Here is a 23387-nt window from a genome sequence, read left to right on the forward strand (position 1 = left end):
TCTATCTATCTATCTATCTATCTATCTATCTATCTATCTATCTATCTATCTATCTATCGTCTGTCCATCTGTCTGTCATCCTATCTATCTATCTATCTATCTGTCTATCTGTCTGTCTGTCTGTCTGTCTCTCTGTCTATCTCTGTTTGTCTATCTATATGTCTTTCTATTTCTCTGTCTGTCTGTCTATCTATCTATCTGTCTAAAGTGAATATTTCTCAGAAGGAAGCTGAATTCATCCTTAAGCAGACAGTCACATCCTGGTACTAAAGAGGTTTGTGAAATAGTGGCATCTCTACATTTAGTTAGTTACTCTCTAACACCTCAGGTGTTACTTGTCCCTCTCAAGCTTTAATAATTGATCACTTCAGAGACAATGAATCAACTTCACATTATTTTATTTGTTCAGCAAACAGATCAAGATGTAAAGAATTGTGTGCATAGTTCACAAAATCTATAGGAGAGTGTACTTCATATCTTTTCACTGTATTTGCAGTTTGAAGCATAGTAGACATAAATCACCACTGTGATATAGGCACATATTTCTGTTCTGAATATTCAGCATCAATTAAACGAAAATATTCTCAAAGAAAAAGAACATGCTGATTAGATGCAGGACATCCCTACAAATGGGTTTGTACTAATGGGTCTGACACCTCAGGAGAAGGTCACACCAATTACTGTCAAGGTTAAAATGAACATTCACTTTATAGGCACTTAAGCAGACAGAACAGCCAATTTAAGGGCATCTTATAATTGGGCACGTCAGATGAATTAACTGAGCCGAGATACAAAGTTCAAGCACAGAGCGGGAGAGAGAGACCGATAGTCGCTTATCAAAGATGCCGAAGGGTCCCAGAGGTCAGATTGCACAGAACCGTAGTTAAACCAGCCCCAATAGCAACAAACATCACAGTATACATTTATAAAGTGCATTTGGAGGACCCGTAATGCTTTAAGAAGTATTTTTGTCTACATAATGCATATTATATACAATTGTTATAAAATGTAAAAGATGAAAAAGACGCACTTATCTCAGCACTTAAAAGCATTTGAGCTGACCTGAATTTACGTTTCCTGGTTGGTCAGCACAACTCCAGCATACGAAACCTGCAGCACTTTATAACTGATTGGAGGAAACAGGACGACAAGAGAACCAGGAAGTGATGTCATTTTTGAAAATAGACAGAAATGACCACTGGTACAGTGGCCTTAAATATTTGGACACACAAGCCACATTTAAAAATGTCATTGCATTATATGACAATATCAAACCAAGTGCATTTAGTTTAAAGAAATGCTTTTTTCACTTAATACTTTAAGCCAAAAAATGATAGGTATACCATTCAAAATAAAGATAAACAGTGTTGTGAGACTTTCTGGTTATCAAATGTTAGTGTAACTCGTCCATAGTTATTGTGATGATCTTCACCTGTGTTTACTCTGATAGGACACTCGTGAACTTGAGAAGAACTGGCTTAATACATGCACTAAAAAGCACCTGCAGTATTTGTTTGCACTGTATATGCCACACCATGAAATTCATATATTTTAACTGTGACTTTAAGTGTCCAAATACTTTATGGGGGCAATGTATATAAAAGAGTGTTATTAATTGTGTTTGCTGCCGCCGACGCTCCAACACCCCGAAGATAAACGTACATTTATTTACAACTACCTGCTTTAATGTACTTTTAAAGACCAGTCATTGATCATCGTTGAGTCACATTGTCTTAAATGTGATGCTTTGCACTGATTATGCTGGAAAATTAATGTTTTTGAATATGGCCGAACAATGTATAGTAAAATGTGCAGCACTGATTAGCTGTTGAAGAATTGTTGCCATTGGTTGAAATATTATTCATATGCGTGGAGCTGATCTGTCATTGGTTTTGGTGGGTTTCAGCTTCACAGTGGCAAATGGATTCGTGCCTCTGCAAAAACAGAGAAAGAAATTATGTTAAACAAAAGTATTCTCAAAATTGATGTCTTTTTTGGTGCTGAGGAAGCAAAAAGCAACATAATTAAAGTTTAATGGTCTGAAATGAATGAATATAAAACTGTGTTAATACTAACCTTGGAAAAAGTTCTGGCCGAGACTCATAGTGATCTTGTCTCTGTCAAAAATAAAATAAGAAAAGTCATTCAGCATTGATGATTCTTTTAAAATGGTTTCATACTATTCTTCTTGCAAAAAAAAAAAAAAAAAAAAAAAAAGTCATAGCAAAACCACACAGCAGAGACTAATCTTGTAATCAAGGGTCAAACTCAAACAAAAAGTAACTATTGCCCATTGACTTTTATTTTGTGGCTCCAGGGGATTTAAGCCAATGTGTTACTTGCCATTTCTTTGTTATTATTTGTACAATTTACAAGCAAATTTATGAGTGAAAAGTAAATCCTACACCAAATTTTCTTTCAGTGCACTTTAAATATGAAATATGATGCAACAGAATTATAATGTGAAAATGTCCTACTTATCGCAAGAGATTATTGAACAAAGAAAATGCGACATCAATGCGGAGGCCACGTGAGTCATTGCTGTGCAGTACATTATCATGTATGTATTCATATATTGGACAAAATATTAAACTTACAATTTATAAACATCATATTAGTTTATAGTTCAGTTTTGTAATGAAAATTAAACAATATTCCCAACAAAATATACAAAATGTTACTATATATGATTTAATTGGTCATTAATTAAGGTTTTTTCCTGTCTCCTCAAGCCTGTTTTGTAAAATCCCTTTAATTAACAAAAGCCAGCTTCTGAATGACATCATCTTCCAGGACATGACATCATTTTGGAGGGAAATGGACAGCACACATGTTGGTGTGTAGGCCTATTAACAATGCATTTGATCAATTCTGTGATGTTTGTGGTATAAATTGGTTGGTTTCACACTAAAACACTCCATCCTGTTTGATAAAATTAATCAAATCAGCATGATTATATAGTATCACTGAGCAATGGCTAACTTTAGCTCTTTATTTCCATCCTGTTAAGCATCCAGATAGATAGATAGATAGATAGATAGATTTAGATCTAGACACAGCAAACCACAACAAATGGAACAAAAAGCAATAGGCTCATATATAATTGTCTCTCTTTGCATAATTTGTGGTATAGCAGAGAATCATATCAAAGCATGCACACACAGAGCGAGACAGACCGTCAGCAGAAAGAGCTGCCCCCCTGCAGCCACCAGAACGAAGGATGTGGTGTCATGGAGAACAGAACTTCACCACAGTGCCCCTGCTGGCCACAGTAGGAACTGACACTTAATATTCAACATCAGCCTGCTCTCGTCTTATCTACACATTTACATTAGCTTACAGTCAAGAATCTCTCCAGGGATTTAAAATATTCTGAACATCAGCAGATCTTCAAAAAACCCACAAACCACATCAGAATGTAAAGCACACTCAAAGGATTCCTACATTACAGTCGCTGCATCTTAATTTTTATTTGGCATGTAATATTAATGTCTATTTGATGGGGAAAAAACAGAATGTGATAATTTATCTTCAGTTATAAAAGTCAACATAAATCAAACTTCAACCTGTTTACTTTCTTAATACTTGCTATAAATGTGAATGAATCTTCAGTGCACATTATTCCAAAGACAAAATTGTTTGCCTTCATAATGAAATAACTTTTCCTTTTCTGCTGAAATCACCAATATCTTCAACAATCTGCCATATAGATACTTTTCACAGTCTAACACAATGCTGATGGATAAAATCCAGCCATTTTAATATAATTAAATAATAATAATAATTAAAAAATTAGAAATATTTTCCCTTCAATTTTTATGTTGCTGTTAATGTAGTTGTTACCCTGTTTTCTGAAGGGGTGGGAGTCACGGGTCTGGAATTGCTAGATCTGGTCGATGGAGGTGGTGGTGGCGGCGGAGGTGCAGGCGGAGATATTTGTTGGCTGCTGCTCACGGTTTGGTTGAGGAGGTTACTCATACTGCTGCTTCTGCTACTGAACAGAGAAAAATGTTCAAAGTTCATGAGATTGAAGAAATGAGAAATGTGCAGTATCGGCTTACCTGAAAACAGGTGGCTCAGGTGGTTCATCCATGGGGCCTACATAAGCAGCAGGGAACCAGCCTTGCCTAAACAATGCATATCGAATAAACAAGAAACAAAATCAGGTGGTCTGTTTGAGCATTAGATGTTTTTAGTGTGTTACTGAGGAGAATAAAGCAACTCTTTGCTTCATAAATGGACATTCGTCGAGTTTGAACACCATTAAAAATAGAGACGTTTGAGTCTTGAACAAATCATTTTCTTCAGCAGGTAACTGGTTCACAGAATCGAACTGAATCAAACTTTAGTTTCGGGTTGATGACATAAGACACACATCTGAAGTAGCATGCACGCTTTCTGTACAGCACCGAATTAGCCAATAACCATGTTCAGACAGGTTATTGAACCAAAGAACTGTTTTTTGGGGATTTTTTTTTACGATTATAATTGTGTATTTATTTGGTTTAATGTTTTAGAACTGGTTCAAAATGAACAAATCAAACCTACAGGCAGAGTTGAAAGTCAGCTTTTTCAGTCATGTCCGACCAGGGGTGCCACTGGAGTTTCTGGACCCGCTGGCTAACTTAGTGGGTCATAGTGCTGAATTTGGGAGTGGGAGGTGCAAACAGGCCACTTGTCTGACCAAGGGTAAGACTCAAAGAGAACCAAATGAACCGGTTTTAACTGTCAAAGTTTTCAAAGTTATCCTCTGACTGTCAGTCCAAATCAGATTTTTGTGCATATCTGATTGGAATCTGATCAGATTTAGCAAGTGTGAATGACACAAATCCATTTTGAGCTACATTCATGTGTGGTTTGTACAGAAGAGGATTAGGGCCAAGCAATAATAAAAAAATAAAACCATCTCGAGATTAAAGTTGTTAAATTTCGAGAAAAAACTCGTTAAATTTCAAGAAAAAAGTCGAGATAAAATGTTGAGAATAAACTCGTTAAATTTTGAGAAAAAACTCGTTAAATTTCGAGAAAAAGGTCGAGATAAAATGTTGAGAATAAACTTGTTAAATTACGAGAAAAAAGTCATTAAATTACGAGAACAAATTTGTTAAATTATGAGAAAAATGTCGTTAAATTTCGAGAAAAAAGTCATTAAATTACGAGAACAAATTTGTTAAATTATGAGAAAAATGTCATTAAATTTCGAGAAAAAACTTGTTAAATATCGAGAAAAAGGTCAAGATAAAATGTTGAGAATAAACTCATTAAATTACGAGAAAAAAGTCATTAAATTACGAGAACAAATTTGTTAAATTATGAGAAAAATGTCGTTAAATTTCGAGAAAAAAGTCGAGATAAAATGTTGAGAATAAAGTCATTAAATTACGAGAAAAAAGTCATTAAATTACGAGAACAAATTTGTTAAATTATGAGAAAAATGTCGTTAAATTTCGAGAAAAAAGTCGAGATAAAATGTTGAGAATAAAGTCATTAAATTACGAGAAAAAAGTCATTAAATTACGAGAACAAATTTGTTAAATTATGAGAAAAATTTCATTAAATTTCGAGAAAAAACTTGTTAAATTTCGAGAAAAAGGTCAAGATAAAATGTTGAGAATAAACTCATTAAATTACGAGAAAAAAGTCATTAAATTACGAGAACAAATTTGTTAAATTATGAGAAAAATTTCGTTAAATTTCGAGAAAAAAGTCGAGATAAAATGTTGAGAATAAAGTCATTAAATTACGAGAAAAAAGTCATTAAATTATGAGAACAAATTTGTTAAATTATGAGAAAAATGTTGTTAAATTACGAGAAAAAACTCGTTAAATTTCGAGAAAAAATGTTGAGAATAAAGTCATTAAATTACGAGAAAAAAGTCATTAAATTACAAGAACAAATTCGTTAAATTATGAGAAAAATTTCATTAAATTTCGAGAAAAAAGTCGAGATAAAATGTTGAGAATAAACTCGTTAAATTACGACATTTTATCTCGACTTTTTTGTCGAAATTTAACGAGTTTATTCTCAACATTTTATCTCGACTTTTTTCTTGACATTTAACGAGTTTTTTCTCGTAATTTAACGAGTTTATTCTCAACATTTTATCTCGACTTTTTTCTCAAAATTTAACAAGTTTTTTCTCGAAATTTAACAACTTTAATCTCGAGATGGTTTTATTTTTTTATTATTGCTTGGCCCCAATCCTCTTCCATAGGTTTGAAATCCTATTCAAATCACATTTCTGGAAATCTGTTACGTAAAATGTAAACATGTCAGACATTGTTATAGGAAACATGCTAAAAGTCACTGCAGAAACAAGGTTGTGTTGTTGAAAAGTGCCTGATTGAACAAAAAATGACTATAATGGAGACATGTTGAATTTTGAGACCGGCAGAAACGACAGCACAGAATAAATCCGCACATACCAGCTTCATATGTTTCTGCCGCTGCCTCAGAAAATCTGGTAGGCCAGTGCAGTGCGGCTACACATTGTCATGTTGTAAATAAGACAACATCTGTATTGCAAACTCCTCCATGTTGCTGTTGATGTTGTTTTTGGCATATGCCTACCAATGCAACGTCATTTCCCTAGAAACCAATGCATGTTTTCCAGAAAACAAAAGAGCACCACAGGACACACAAATCAGATCTGAACAGTTGTGAAACACAGTGTAGATAGTCAATAATTTAGATCCGATTCCGATTGGATACAGAAATAATCAGATTTGGAATGACACTGAATTTAACCTTGGAACCAGTTCATTCAGTTCTTTTGAAGTGGTTCTTTGGTTCAGTAACACATCTGGACATGCTCATTGACTGAGTATGCATGCTACTTGGGATGTGCGTCAGTCGTCATCAACCCGGCACTAAAATTAGATTCAGATCTATTGTGTGAAAATTTAATTTAAATGTAATGCTCAGCTGGACTAGAAAGATTTGCTCAAGAATCAAACTGCACTAATCAGAAGTCTGGATTAAGGTGTTAACTGCTCTCACCGTCCAGAGCTATCCAAGCGACCAAACAGCCAGCCGTTCCTAGGCTCTTTAACAAGCAGTGTGACGGTTTCTCCTCGAGAGAACGGCAGGAGGGTGGAGTTGGCATTGGGAGGGTGAGACACCAGCGCTCGCATCACTCTGCCACCAGCCGATCCTGAGACGGAGTTGGAACGACTGGGCTGTGGGGAGGGGCCTGCAGTGAAGGAGTGAAATGTTGTCATATATTGAGGAAAAAAACAAACAATAGTGCATAATGTTCTTCAGACATTTCTTCTGATGTCTGAAATAAGGTCTCCACACCTCTAGAGGGAACCGTTCCCAGCGGCTGCTCTGCCCAGCGATTAACATCAAGCTTACAGAAGGACATGGAAACATGAGGTAAGTTTCAACATCCACATCTATGAACAGCATCATCATTAAGTGCCACTTTATAGTATCATGTGATTCTTTTTTAATATGATTATTGTGTCATTATACTGTATCTCACAGTGTTGTCCTCCAGTCGTGAAGGAGTGCGTGGATGGGATTGTCTTGTGTGATTCACCAGATCTTTCCACCCCTCTGCTCTATTTTGCAGGCCGCCCCCTGTCTGTGGGAGGAATAACACAATCATCGTTAATCAAACTCAACACTCTGCATGAACAAAATCCAGTTCCAAGAAATTTTTAGAAGGCAGAAAAAAATCATATTCTAGAATGTAGCATAAAGCTGCCCAAAGATTTTTGCAGTTTTTTTAAAGCCCACTCAAAAACTGTGTACATAAACAAGATTTTTTCACTTTCAAAATTGAGATGAAAAGCTTTTACAATAACACCTTCAGTACATTTCAATCCATTTTGACAAGTTCTCTCTAATAACATTTACATATCACCTTGGTTACAACCCAAAGCAGCACATTAAAGGGTTAGTTCACCCAAAAATGAAAATTCTGTAATTAATTACTCACCCTCATGTCATTCCACACCCGTAAGACCTTCGTTAATCTTCCTCTCTCAAGATCCATAAAGGTACTAAAAACATATTTAAATCAGTTCATGTGAGTACAGTGGTTCAATATTAATATTATAAAGCGACGAGAATATTTTTGGTGCGCCAAAAAAACAAAATAACGACTTATATAGTGATGGCCGATTTCAAAACACTGCTTCAGGAAGCTTCGGAGCATAATGAATCAGCGTGTCGAATCAGCGGTTCGGAGCGCCAAAGTCACGTGATTTCAGCAGTTTGACGCTTTGACACGCGATCCGAATCACTGATTCGATACGCTGATTCATAACGCTCTGAAGCTTCATGAAGCAGTGTATTTTGTTTATTATTGTCACGTTATAATATTAATATTGAACCACTATAGTCACATGAACTGATTTAAATATGTTTTTAGTACATTAATGGATCTTGAGAGAGGAAGTGTCATTGCTCCCTATGCAGGCCTCACGGAGCCATCGGATTTCAACAAAAATATCTTAATTTGTGTTCTGAAGATGAACGAAGGTCTTACGGGTGTGGAACGGCATGAGGGTAAGTAATAAATGACATTATTTTCATTTTTGGGTGAACTAACCCTTTAAGCAGCTAGTTAATTACAGACACTAATAAAAAATAATGATATTAACCTTGTTCATGAGATATGCAATAGACTGGGTGAATCCGCAGTGTTTCTCTGCCAGGAATCGATATCTTCTTTCTTCCTCTTTTAATGCCTCTTTCTGACACTCTCTGAGAAAGTGCACATACTCACTGCCATCCTACACAAACATTACCATCAACATCATCATCAGCATTTTTTTTACAAAAAAATGTGTAGCCATTACCACCATCATGAATAACAATGATGCCTTACAGCAAACAAGCTCTTTTATTTCAGTTTTTTTTTATCCTGAAAAAAAAAAAAAAAACTGTTTCCACAAAAAAATATATTGCAGAAAAACTATGATTGATAATAATAAGAATTGTTTATTAATCATCAAATCATCATATTACAATGATTTCTGAAGGATCATGTGACACTGAAGACTGGAGTAATGATGCTGAAAATACAGCTTTACAGTTTAAAATATTTTCAAATAGATTATAACAATATTTCACAATATTATTGTTTTGACTGTATTTTTGATCAAACATATGCAGCCTTAGTGAGCATGAGACACTTCTTTCAAAAACATTTTAAAAATATTACCACCCTCAAACTTCAAACTCTAAACTCTCTTCAAACTTTTCAAAGCTAAAACGATATATATTTGCAGTTCTCATAGTAATAGATTTACCCTCCCATAAACATCAAAGTGAAATGTGGTTGTTCATTTTACATTGCAATCAGCCATCTTAAGGGAGCTCGTAAGCCGCCTTCTGAATCATAAAATGAGAAATGATATCTACCCCTGGTTTCACAGACGAGGCTTAAGCAGGGCTGCCAACTTTTGAGTTTAGCTTTGAGTGAGAATAATGGAAGGGGGGAGGGTCCTTCTCTCAACTAATGCTGTGAACATACAGGGAGCCCTGTTAGCTGGTATTATTAATAAAGATTCAAATCAACAACTCAATTAAATAATAGTTATTTTAGATGTGTAAATCTGCTTTTTATGCACAAATACTACGTTTGGTGATCGAATCACTCTTGCAATTCTTGATGCTATACGCCAAACGGTCTGTGCAACACATTTGCTTTTTTAACTTGGTGTGAAATTTACTTGAGCAGCGTGAGAGCCAAATGTGTGAGAGTTGGTAACCCTGGCTTAAGCCTAATGCTGGACTAAAATGCAAATTTGAGCTGTTTTAACTGAAAGCAACTTGCAATAACATATCTTAAAATATGTAAGTGCCATTTTTTTGCCTTAGGTTGCACACCAGTAATGTTTTTTTTCTAAGGCACATTTATAAAAGCTACTTAATTGTCCTAATTAAACTAAGGCCTAACCCTGGCTTAATCTAAGCCCTGTCTGTGAAACCAGGCCTTCATGTGGCATTTGGGAAGGGTCACACACTGCTCTCACCTGAGGGACCCCTCGCCTCATCTGTCTCTCCAGTGCTGTTGCTTGGTTTCTCACCTCCATTTCATAGCGCCTCCTGCTGTTCTGGAGGAGAAAGTGAGCCAACAACATATTTATCATTTTAGTTTCAACATTCAGATTCATTTAATCAGCAAATTTTCCATGTTACGACTTTTGAGATGGTTGAAGGAAGGAAATATATGTAAGTAAATATTAGTTCCGCTCTTAGATTTAGCTGCCGTTATAATTTTAAGAACAATGCGGGTTTTGTTTTCTTAAAATGCCCATTTTCTTGTTTGCATTTGCAATATATACTGAATAAAAACTCACCAATATGTAATCTTTATCTAGTCTGACATTGTTGTTCATCTCTTGAAGGACCTCGGAGTGGAACCAGCGGAACTGAATCAATCAGACACACTCATTAAACATGGGATTGGATGTACAGACAATCTAACAAGCATTAAGTCAACAAAGTGAGAGATATCGAAACATGGATCAATAGAGGAAGATCTGTAACACACCACTCCCTCCAGCTCATTGGTGAGTCTCCTCTGACTGTCCGAGATCTGTACCAACACATCACCTGCAAAACAAACACACACATGCATTTTTATTTATGATCTTATAACAGTCTGTGTGCTAAAGTATAGGTATTACCCTCTAAAGGTTGCACTGCCAAGCTGACGTTATGTCATCATTTATTATTTAACGTCACAGAGGAGGTGCAGTTATCTGATATTGACTACAAAACTGACACACACACACACACACACACACACACACACACACACACACACACACACACACACACACACACACACACACACACACACACACTGTCACACCATCTCTCTGTGGCCATAAAATATGATTCATTACAACAAAAGCACCATTGAAATTTAATGAAATTTTTCCATTAAACTACAACAGGGTGATAGATGTCAGCCATGAATAAACACACACACACACACACACACACACACACACATTCTCGTTCTCTCTCTCTCTCGTGTGTATAAGAGAGTTCTGGGGAAGAGCAGAGTGCATTTACAAGAGCAAAGTACAATATGAGTATTTGAAGGACACTGACTCCCTCCCAATTTATCACCCTCAATAAACACACACACAAAACTCTCTATCTCTCACTCTCCCGCTCTGGCCCTGTGATGGAAAGTACCTATTCATCAGGGGGGAAAAATGAACTGTGTATCGAAAATCTCTGAGTTTGACAGAAACGTGTCCTGCTGTAATTTAAAAGTGAAAGAATGTTAAAGAAAATGAAATGATAAGAGAAAAATAAAAGCTTACCCAGCAAACGCGATGACATACTCTGCATGGCCTGTTCACCCATCATAGACAGAGCATTGAAATAGGCCTCACTTGTGACGGCAAGGGCTGTAGATATGCATGCAGATTTAATTCATTTACTATTGTAAGAATGATTTTAACTTCTTGTTTTCACAGTAATAATATCTGAACATCCTTTAAACAAGATGAATTTACCTAAGACAAAACATTAAATAATATTTAAATTCATTAGATTATGTTATTAAAGTACTAGTTCACACACAAACACACTAATTCTGCCATCATTACTCTTTTTAGCTCATTTAGCCCTTCTTTCCCTTTCACCGTACTGCTCAAATCTCATTCTGAATATGTGCATTTGCCACTTTAAATGTTCTACTTTTTTGATGGTTAACAAACCAATGATGACTGGCTTCATTGACAACAAATCTGATGTGTTATATTTGAAAATTCAAATGTATTCTAAATATATTTTGAAAATATGTGATTCTTTATTAAAAGTGCTAAAGAGGATGTTTTGCTTTATACATTTTTGCAATATTACTTGAAACTGTCTTTACTAACTGATAAAAGATATTTATTAGGTGCACTGAAAGTAATAATATTAATATACATCATCTGTGCACGAGGTAGGGCCTTAAAAACATCAGCCAATCGTTTACGCGATCATCGCGTAAACGATTGGCCCTCTGGCTTGTCAATCACTGCCATGACATTCCTTGTGAGAGACGAGCGCGGCTGCGTGCTCCAGTAACTTTCCACACTCCACAGGCGCTGCATGCAATGTTTTTGTCAGGAGACAGGAGTAACAACTGCAGATTATGAGTTACCTGTGGTGAGTCCGACATAATGAATCCACTAACACGACACAGCGAATGCCGGTGGTAAACACTCGTGTTCAAATACTCGTGGCACAAGTTTTGGGAGGCGTTCCCTCGAAATGAGCTGTGAAGGAGGGGGGTTGTTCTTACGCATGCGCTCATTTCTAAAACTCACTAACAGTCTTTGGATTCTCAGTCAACGAAAAAATCTTCTCTATCACCTTTAAGTTTGCCTAATCATATATTTTGTCTTTGTACCATTTAAGACTTGTTAGACAGAGAATATATCATACTGTAAGTGCATTTTGCCTTGTTTCATTGGCAGGTTTGTTGTCTTGTTTTAAACATAGTTCAACTCTCAGAATAGTTTTAGCATGTTATTGAATAGGGCAATGTTACACTGCTGCAGCAGAGGAAGTATGGACTTACAACTGCTAATAGATACACAGACATGCTGCTGCTGTATAAACAGACATACAATCCTGTAGATCTAGCATATCTAGGCAGGTGGAGCTGGGGGACTAGCCTTCAGCACACACTAAACCAGACTTAAATGTTGAGCAAACAATCTCATTGACTGCAGGATCAGCAGAGGCCAATCAGCTTGTGCCATGAGGTAATGATGTGATGCTTACAGAGTGCATGTAAAGGGCCTATCAGCAGGTGTGGGGGAAGTTACTTTTAATGCATAACTCAATATTGTAATGCAAAGTAATGCATTACAATATTGAGTTACTCCCTAAAAAAAGTAATTGTATTACTTAGTTACTTATTATGAAAAGTAATGCATTACATTACTTTTGCGTTAGATTTTCAAACCTGAGCTGGGCTTGCTTGTTTGTTTTTTAATAACAACAAAAAAGTTCTATTTTTGGCAAATGTTAAAGGGTAAGTTCACCCAAAAATGAATTTTCTGTCATTTATTTCTCACCCTCATGTCGTCCAAAACCTGTAAGACCTTTGTTCATGTTCAGAACACAAATTAGGATATTTTTTATTAAATCTGAGGGTTTCTGATCCACACATAGGCAGCAACGACATTTGCACCTCTTAAGGTTCAGAAAGGTATTAAAAACATCGATAAAACAGTCAACGTGATTACAGTGGTTCAACTTTAATGTTATGAAGCGACGAGAATACTTTTTGTGCATGAAAACAAAACAAAAAAATAATGACTATATTCAACAAATTTGTCTGTCCCCTGTCATACTGCTATGCTATTTTCGTTGCAGAGCTTCAGTGTTTACGTCCGAACGGCAGCTCAGTATTGGCCGGATCTGGTCACGTGAGCAGCACGACGCATGCCACATGCATGTGATGCTGACACAGGAGCTGGCAAATACTGAGCCGCTGAAGCTCTGCAACAAAAATAGCATAGCAGTATGACAGAAAAATTTGTTGAATAAAGTAATTTTTTTTGTTTTGGCACACAAAAAGTATTCTCGTCGCTTCGTAATATTAAGTTTGAATCACTGTAATCACGTTGACTGTTTTATCGATGTCTTTATATACCTTTCTGGACCTCAAAAGGTGCAAAAGGCTGCCTATATGTGGATCAGAAACTCTCGGATTTCATCAAAAATATCTTCATTTGTGTTCCAAAGTTGAACGAAGGTCAAACAAACCTTTCAGCTGTGCTGCCATTATGGATTAAAGAAGAATAGGATACAGGAGAAGGATGTTTAACACTCTTATTTCTTATTTCTCTCAACATGGGGACAGGAGAGCAGTCAGTCAATAAATTTTTCAAAAAGTAATTTAGATATTTTGTTGTAAATTGAAAAAGTAATGCATTACTTTACTAGTTACTTGAAAAAGTAATCTGATTACATAACTAAAGTTACTTATAATGCATTACCCCAACACTGCCTCTGCCTCTGGCATGACTGAACAAGATATATTACACTAAATTTAAGATTTTTTTTTTTGTTTTCTAATTTTAATTATTTTCTTTCTTTGGGCTGAAGTTAAATAACTTACAAAGTAAAATATTCATTGTGTAATCACCAAAACACTATAAAAAAATTAGATAAAATCATTTTATTGGTTCTTTAATCTTTTGGAAGATGACTATCAAACAATCAGAATATTTTCCACCGTAACAGCCACTATCAAAACTACTGATGTACATATGTCGCTTGCATAGACGTCCCTGTGTTAGTGAAACTCATAAAATAGACAGTCATTAAACAATGTTAAATGAGCCAATGACGTTGCAGCAATGCTGACTTATTATCATCAATGACAACTGACAGGCCAAAGTTCAACCGCTCCACTTTCCTTCTTCCCCCTTTCATCTTTTTCAGTATTACCATCTACCTCATTCATTCTTTCTCATGTTCACTTGCCTTGGAAAGCCTGAATGTAGCTGTTTCCCAGTGACACCAGTCTCTGCAGGCTTGGGTTGAACTGCTCCATTATGCTCTGAGCAGATAGACAGTGTAAGAATGATACAGTCTGATAACATATCATATGTCAACACATTTTGTGACTATATGTTACAACACACAAATCTGTCACCTTGGTAGCAGATTGCTATTTGTCACAACAAAGTTTCCTATCTAAAAAAACATTTCTGAAAAAAAGTGTTTTCCATATATATATATATATATATGTATGTTATTGAACTTAATATGAGCAAATTGACAAAAATCTATGCTTCATGCTAAATATTTATAGAATTATGTGTTTTTTTAATTATTGTTATAAAATTAAAATGTAAAAAAAAACATATAGGAAACATTTCTAGACAATATACCTTTTTATATGAATGTAAAAAATGTCTACTCAGTTAAAAGACATGTGATTGTTTATAATTCAGACTCAAGAGTGAGAGACTTCACACTCACCGTATAAATGCCCAGAGTGGTGCGGTGCAGTTGATCACTGTTTTGTCCTGACATCTTGATCTGTCACCGTAGCACAGCAAACAAATAAACAACTTCCACTGACTAAACAACAAACAACCAGACTGACCCACTGCTGTCTCCACCTTGTTTCCTGTGTCCTCTCTTGTCTTGTCCCGTTTGTGAGTGAGGTTGTGTGTGTGTGTGTGTGTGTGAGAGAGAGAGAGAGAGAGAGAGGGAAACAGTGAGCTATTGTCACCCGTGTGGCCTGTGAATTATTGAACAGTGCAGAGTAATAAAAGTGTGACTGAGGTTAGACACCTGCCGTAAACACTGCACACCACAGATAGCAGACAGGAGTGCTGTTGGATCGTCCATAGGCTATTTTAGCATTTTTCTCAGTGTAGTATCTAAAGTGACTTGGATTGCATTCAAGCTATATATTATGTTGTCGTTATAATTAAATAAATTCATTATTTTCATTTGCGACAGGCCCCAAAAGTGTTTTATACAACTTGCTTGTGCTTGGAAAACAACTATATTCTTTAACATCGCTAATTTCCTTCTTTATCCCCTAAATACAATATATATATATATATATATATATATATATATATATATATATATATATATATATATATAAATTTAATATATATTGTATTTAGGGGATAAAGAAGGAAATTAGCAATGTTAAAGAATATATATATATTCTTTAACATCACTAATTTCCTTTTTAGGAAGTTTAATATATACCATTCAAAAGTTTGGAAACATTACTATTTTTAATGTTTTTGAAAGAAGTCTCTTATGCTCATCAAGCCTGCATTTATTTGATCAAAAATACAGAAAAAAACAGTAATATTGTGAAATATTATTACAATTTAAAATAATGGTTTTCTATTTTAATATACTTTAAAATATTATTTTCCCAGTCTTTTGTGTCACATAATCCTTCAGAAATCATTCTAATATAATGATTTGATACTCAGTTATCATTAAAGTTGAAAACAGTTGTTTTGCTTAATATTTTTTGGATACATTTTTCAGGATTCATTGATGAATAAATAGTCAAAAAACAGCATTTATTGAAAATATAAATATTTTCTAACAATATAAATCTTTACTATCACTTTTTTATCAATTTAACACGTTAAAAAGTATTAATTTCTTCCAAAAAAAGAAAAGAAGAAAAAAATACTGACCCCAAACTGAACAGTAGTGTATAAAAAGATTTAATTTAAATAAATGCTGCTCTTTTTTTAATTTTTATTCATCAAAGAATCCTGAAAAAAAGTATCACGTTATAAAAAAATATTAAGCAGCACAACATTTGTAATAAATCAATATATTAGAATGATTTCTGAAGGATCATGTGACACTGAAGACTGGATTTAATGATGCTGAAAATTCAGCTTTACCATCACAGGAATTATATTTTAAAGTAAATTATAATAGAAAACTACTATTTTAAATTGTAATAATATTTCACAATATTATGGTTTTTTTTCTGTATTTTTGATCAAATAAATGCAGCCTTGGTGAGTAGAAGAGATTTCTTTCGAAAACATTAAAAATAATAATGTTTCCAAACTTTTGAATGGTAGTGTATATAATTTATTATATAAATGTTTTATTATCATAATTAGTAGTTTCATTATTGATGATGATGAAAATGTAATATGATAAAATAAAAAAACTATAAATATAAAGTATCAATATTTGGATAGATAGATAGATAGATAGATAGATAGATAGATAGATAGATAGATAGATAGATAGACATTATTAGTTGTATTAGCCTTAATAATAACAATACCCATGTCAACAAAACCATTGTTCTTCCTTTTCTGTTCCCCCCCGCCAGTTTCAGTGAACTCGATCAGTGTCCCTCCTTGTATGGGCCGTATTGTCAGAGGCGCGCGGGCGCATGTGTGTGTTTTGTGTTTGGTTCACTCCTCCACGGCGCAGGATCTTTCCATCGCTTCCGCGGAAGAACCCGTCTCTGCTGTCCCACTAAAGATGGAGCTATCTGCGGCAGGCGACCGTGTGTTTGCCGCTGAAGCCATCCTGAAGCGCCGCGTCCGTAAGGTCAGTCTGTTTATTAAAACTCATTTTATTTCCTTTCACTGCGGCCTACAGACGCACTTAACTTCAGCCCTGCAGTGCACTGAACTGCATTAGAGCACCATGCTTTCTATGCAACCATAAAACCGCTCGAGTTAAGCGTATTACGCGCATTTGTGTATGCATTCATACACAACTAACTGGACTGAGTTGCTTGATTTTGAGCTCAGGGTACTGTGTACGTTTGTTTAGGTTGGAGTGGCGCCAGTTGGAGCTGGTGCTGTTAGCGCGTTAGCTTTTTTTTTTTGTGTCTACTCGGAGTGCAAATTTTTGACAAAGGCCGGTTCGTCTGACACCCCATCGACACTGCAGGCGTGCGGAATGATGCGACGCGACGCTACAAAACTGGAACGCTAGCGCTGTAGCCTAAACAACGGGGCTGTTTACATTGCGTTGAAATCAATCAAACACTATACATCTGTACAGTTTCGGTCATTTATAAGGGAATATTTGCGGTCTGTATCGGTGGCGTCGCGTCGCGTAGCAACCACTAGTTTTTACGTTCAAGTCTCTGTTTTTGTTTTCTGTACAGCAGGTTACATTTTGGTTGTCAAATCACCAACATCTCCTGATAGTTAAAAATATGAACGAACTTTGCATATGGTGTTATAATACGCATGAGCATACATTTGATGGAGTTCATTACTGAATGGGCATCTTTTAATCGTTCATTTATGGGGTAGCCTAATGAGAATTTAAAGGTGCAATATGTAATATTTTTGCAGAAAAATATCCAAAAACCACTAGGCCAAGTGTTATATATTTTGTTCAGTTGAGTACTTACAATATCCCAAATGTTTCCAACTATTTGTAAAACGTGAGAAAATTGCAATTTTAACCAAGGCTACCGGACGTGTGAGGAGTCGCCTGTCAGTTGCGTCATACCCGCGTTACCCTCGGTTTCCGGTTTTATTTTGTAGAAACCATGGAAACACCAAAGACGCTTTAATATTTACATGTTTTAATAGACAAGGGAACAACTGTTTTGATATTTACTATTTATAGACAGAAAACACATTTTTGTTATATAGCTCAACACGTTTAGTCTTATTGTTTAAATCTAATTTTCTTGATTTTTTGCGAGTACCATGCTTTACCATGCCTCAGAGAAAAACACTATTTTGTGAAGTAGCTAACATAGCATAATCAGATGCAGCTTTATTTTTAGTAACAGTAATACAGCATTTTCTCCATCATACAATACGTTTTAAAATTAATTGCATGCCATTTATCAACACAAGCCATCCAGCATTTAATATGATATTCTAAAATCGATCTAGTTTACTGCAGTGTGCAACAAGTGTCTGGCAGCAGGCGCCGAGCGAACACACAGAGTAACGTTATAACATCATTTTCAACACACTCAAATGTATCTAATATGATAAACAGAGCTGTGTTACCTCATACTCATGACCGGAAAAGCGGAAGCAGCGCCGGCGACTGTGTCATAATAAAAGTCCCGCTGCTCGTGAGGCGTATGTTGCGCAATCGCTCCAGCGGCCTTGTTCAGCTCCCGCAAAACACTTAGTCCTGCTCTGCTTCATACTACAGTAACGTTAATAATGGCATCCATGAACATGATTTCTTCCCGAGTCCAATCCCTATTCTTTTGCACCGGCTGTGAGGTGAAGACCACATGTCCCAAGATTCTTCGCTCAAACTTGGCGTCATCAAGCTATGCCTTTGTTTTGAAGAGGCCTCTAGCGGACAGAAAATATTACATATTGCTCCTTTAAGAGTCATGCCTGACCCGTACAAAAATGAACCATGGTTTTACTACAAATAAAACCAAAAAAACCACGGTTATTCCATAGTTTTTAAGAATCTTTGCTTTTCCATCTAATGGGCGTGAATGTGAACTGGGGCTATCAAGTTCCAGCAAATAAAGCATAAAATATCTTAAAAGTGGTCCATGTGACTATAGTCTTAAAATAGCTTTGTCATATGGACAACTTCCACTCGACTCTAAATAGGACAAGCGTTTTTAATGATGGATTAATAAATATGGGCTACTACTTTTATGATTTTCAGTGCTTTAAAAAAAATATGGAAAATCATCTGTATATTCAGTTCAATTCACATTTATTTGTATAGCACTTTTCACGATACATATCGTTTCAAAGCAGCTTTACAGAGAATGCATGTCAACATTACAATTTAGAGAATGCAGTTAGTTTGTCCTAGTGATTGTAAATTAATTGCCTAAATTATTACATTATTAGCTGAGTAAAGATTCCTTAAAAAAAATACACTGATGGGTTCCACTGAAAAATAACAGCATGCGGGATTATAATGGCATGAAGGAGAGTAAATAATGAAAGATATATTTCAGAAATGTTGGGAACTGATTTGTCTTTTCCATAGGGACGGATGGAGTACCTAGTGAAATGGAAAGGATGGGCAATAAAGTGAGTGAACTGAAATATGTTTATATCATTAGTTAAGCTTGTGTATATAAAATAGGTGGTGGATGTTGAATGATCTGTATATTTTTCAGGTATAGCACATGGGAACCTGAGGAGAACATCTTAGATGAACGACTCGTTGCAGCGTTTGAACAAAAGTGAGTGTTAATGTTTATGGTTGTTAATGATTCTCCCCTGATTAACAGTTTGAAAAGAAATAGACAAGTTACGAAATGTTAGCTTCTCATGCGATCATGAGCGTTAGATACGTTTGTGACCGTTGATGCTTCTATTTGAAGTGGTCTCCTTGAGTCAAAGCTAGACAGGCTCTTTCCTGCATACCCACAGGAAGCAGTCATCTCTATCCACATCACATGAATACTTGAGTCACACATCTAAAGTAAAACTTATGTAGTCATGCTTTGTGCTCAGAGGTACTTTGTTCTTCAAAAAGCTCAAACTGGCACAACCATTCAGTATATAAGCACAAACACTGACATTATCTCAAACCCTTGAACAACTCGTCTTTTTACTCAGAGAGCGAGAGCAAGAGATGTACGGACCTAAAAAGAGAGGCCCAAAACCTAAAACGCTGCTTCTAAAGGTATGTCAGCAATACCAACTAACATGGAAATAAATGTGTTTTGTGGCGTTCAAAGTCATTTAGTGAATTTGTTTTGGAAATATGCTTTTAAAATATTTCAAGGGTTGGTTCACCCCAAAAATGAGAACTGTCATCATTTACTTACTCTCATGTTCCAAACCCATAAGACTTTGTCTTTGAAATACAAATGAAGATATTTTTAATGAAACTGGAGAGATTTCTGTCCCTCCATTATAAGTCAAAACCATGACTTTGACGCTTCTAAAGGTTCATAAAAACATTGTAAAAGAATTTTATGTAAATCGAGCAGTTTAAAATCTGAAGACATGCTTGCTTTATGATGAATGCTTTTAATTTAGGCTTTTATTCACATATAAATATTGATCAACGCATGTACACATAGCACATCATATATGATAAATAGGAGCTCATATGTAGCCTACATTCTGAAAAAAAAATGTTGAAGTTGTAAATAAAACCGATTATTATGCATTTTAATAAATTGAAATAAATTGTGAAATTTACTACCAATTTCTACATGAAAATTGTTTCTACACCAAATATTTTCAGTGTACTTGCTTTACATGCGAGATCAAACTCATTGGTTGGGACAGAAATCTCTTGGCCTGCATAGACAGCAAGATAATTAACACTTTCAAACACCCAGAAAGGTACTACAACATATTTAAAACAGTTCATGTGACTACAGAGGTTCAACTTCAAAAAAACAAAATAATCAGTGATTCAGAGTGCCAGAGTCACGTAATTTCAGCAATTTGGCAGTTTGAGGTAAATCGAATCACTGATTCGAAACAAAAGATTCAAAGCAGTGTTTTGAAATCGGCTGTCACTAGAAATTGTTGAATAAAGTCATTATTGGGTTTTTTTGGTGCACAAAAAGTATTCTCGTTGCTTTATAATATCAAGGTTGAACCACTGTAGTCACATCAACTGTTTTAAATATGTTTTAGTAGCTTTCTGGGCGTTTGAATGTAATAGGGCTGCACGATATATCGAAATTGCGATGTGTGCATTCGCAATGGTCACATCGCAGGATGTGGGATGTCTAGTATAGGGATCGCCATAGGGACACCACGGTTCAAAACGCACATGATTCTCTGATTAATTGCAAAGTTTGACCATCATACAATGAAAGTTTATCATTTGAATGTGATTTAGATCCTGTCAGTTTAAACATTCACGAGTTTTCTCCCGCATCTGTTTGTGCCTGAACAGACACATAAATGAAAACAATTGTCAAAAGGCACGTAAAAGATCGACTATCCTCGTAAACACAATTGATTATGGCTTAGGTGAATGAAACAAATGAGAAAGAAAACCGAATGTGTAACAGTAATATGTATCCGCGCCGCGCATTCGGTCTTAAAGTGACAGAAGCCCCTGACGCTTTCTGTGTCATGAATGTCAATCAAACAACAAAAGACAAAGAGAGAAATCACTTTTGTAGTTTTAACACAGGTTAATTATGTTTAATTTATACTGTGAGACTATGCAATATTATTTTACATTTGCTTATTCAATTTCTCTACCTGAATGCTGTTACTTATCTGGAAAATATAAAGCACTATTAATTTCATTTGTATCTTTGTTCTATTATATTTATCTATGCTTGTAATTCGTTCATTATTTTCTATGTTTATTCACTCACCTAAATCACCCCAATCATCCTAGAATGATTAATTCTTTCCAAATAGAGCTATTCAAGTCATCTGGTGAATTATTTTTTCATATCGCAGAAAAACTAAATATCGCAATGTCAGTTTTTTCCAATATCGTTTAGCCCTAAATTAACTTGCTGTCTATGGAGGCCTCACTGAGCCGTCGGATTTTATCAAAAATATCTTAATTTGTGTTCTGAAGACGAACAAGGTCTTACAGGTGTGGAACGACATTTTTCATTTTTGGGTGAACTAACTCTTGTGAATAATTTTCGACTTTTTCCCAATTATTTAGTCAAGAGCGCAGGCTGCAGAGACTTCCCCAAGAGTCCCGGAGTTCAAGCATAGTCGTCCTCAGCCGCATTCCAAGCCTCCTCCTCCACCCTCAGCTGCTCCGTCCTACACCCCAACTGCCCCATCTAATGCTAAACTGCAGTCGGGCGCTGCTCAGCCCAAACTGAAAAAAGACATTCACCGCTGCCATCGCATGGCACGTCGCCCCTTGCCCCGCCCGGACCAAACGGTCGGTCCCTCTGGTCCTTTTTCGTCCCGTCCGACAGTCAGTCCGTTCTCGGAAACGGTCCGTATTCTCAATCGAAAAGTCAAACCCAGGGAAGTGAAGAAGGGACGTGTTATTCTGAACCTCAAAGTGGTTGACAAGGCGGGGAATGGCGGAGTTGCTAATAGTAGAAGGACACACATGCCCGCTGCCCAGCAGTCCCATTTCGGGCGGCAGAAAATTCCATCCCGGAATAGAGTGATTGGTAAAAACAGGCGGTTTGGAGAAGTGTCCTACCGAGGAATCCAGTCCCCAATTAGAAGTTCTGGGTTTCCAGTTTTCGGAAAACTCTTCGATTCTCACTCTCTGAACAATGCAGAGAACCAGATTCAAAGCGGAGAGAGTCGCAACAACACAAACAATCTCTCTTCCTCCAAAAGTTCAAAGGTCCTGGATGTTTCCAAAGGTCAGACTCTCAATGATGAACTGCCTCCGTCAAACTCGAGCTCGGAAGTTTCGGATGGCGAGCCACCCTCTCTGCGACAAACCCAATCCCAGCATTCCTCATTGCCACCCAAGACCTCTGCAACAAACACCCAAGATCCTGCCCTTCACAAAGTGGGCGCTCAACCCGTGGCATCCAAAAACAGCTCGGGTCCTTCTGCTCTTCCATCCTCTCCTATGTTTTCCTCTTCCTCCTCAGCTTCATCATCTTCAGAAGACAACGAACACATCCTAGACCTTTCCGTACCTCATGAAATGGACAGGCGACTGCGGAGACGGCATCCCTTCTCTGGCCGTCGGCCGCTCAAGGTCCCAGAGGTTCCCGTGTCGGAGGAGCCATCGGAGGAAGAGGAAGATTTGGACTGGCATCCTGACATGACATCCCGATGTGCCAATGTGGTCGTTACGGATATCACAGCTAACCTCCTCACCGTAACCATCAAGGAGTTCTGTCACCCCCCGTCCGCTACCTCTCCTCCCTGCTACCCCAAAAATAAATCAGCTCAAAATGACACACAACAGCCAAAGCATCCCTCTAACAAAACATGAGTGCAGACACCACAGATACGGCCTCCTCTAGCCTTCAAAAAGGGATGTTAGGAGGTTT

General features: G+C 36.4%; 2 protein-coding genes across 5 annotated transcripts in view; one reads left to right on the forward strand and one right to left on the reverse strand.

The window, feature by feature from the left end:
* Positions 1–381: 381 nt before the first annotated feature.
* Positions 382–16917, reverse strand: baiap2l2a (BAR/IMD domain containing adaptor protein 2 like 2a). Of its 4 annotated transcripts, none has more exons than XM_048198622.1 (16): positions 16782–16917; positions 15112–15135; positions 14969–15028; positions 14468–14543; positions 11299–11385; positions 10512–10573; positions 10318–10389; positions 9991–10071; positions 8614–8745; positions 7488–7589; positions 7301–7352; positions 7001–7193; positions 4062–4127; positions 3844–3991; positions 2077–2117; positions 382–1934 (listed from the first exon to the last, which is right to left on the reverse strand). In XM_048198622.1, the coding sequence occupies exons 1-16, from the start codon at positions 16797–16799 to the stop codon at positions 1862–1864; spliced, it is 1287 nt and encodes a 428-aa protein (XP_048054579.1). In that variant the 5' UTR covers positions 16800–16917; the 3' UTR covers positions 382–1861. The 4 variants fall into 4 exon arrangements, with proteins under 4 accessions (XP_048054579.1, XP_048054570.1, XP_048054585.1 ...); XM_048198613.1 differs by having other exon boundaries at positions 3844–3994; XM_048198628.1 differs by having other exon boundaries at positions 3844–3994; positions 14969–15135.
* The window catches only part of cbx6b (chromobox homolog 6b), a 31313-nt gene continuing 24724 nt past the window's right edge, over positions 16799–23387 (forward strand). The window contains exons 1-5 of the mRNA XM_048191585.1: positions 16799–17053; positions 19454–19497; positions 19587–19652; positions 20032–20098; positions 22073–23324. Of these exons, the coding sequence (XP_048047542.1) occupies positions 16862–17053; positions 19454–19497; positions 19587–19652; positions 20032–20098; positions 22073–23324 (1621 nt within the window). The 5' untranslated portion in view covers positions 16799–16861. The remainder of the gene's footprint in view (positions 17054–19453; positions 19498–19586; positions 19653–20031; positions 20099–22072; positions 23325–23387) is intronic.

This window comes from Megalobrama amblycephala, linkage group LG1 (genome assembly GCF_018812025.1).
Source record: "Megalobrama amblycephala isolate DHTTF-2021 linkage group LG1, ASM1881202v1, whole genome shotgun sequence".
Classification (NCBI taxonomy): Eukaryota; Metazoa; Chordata; class Actinopteri; order Cypriniformes; family Xenocyprididae; genus Megalobrama; species Megalobrama amblycephala.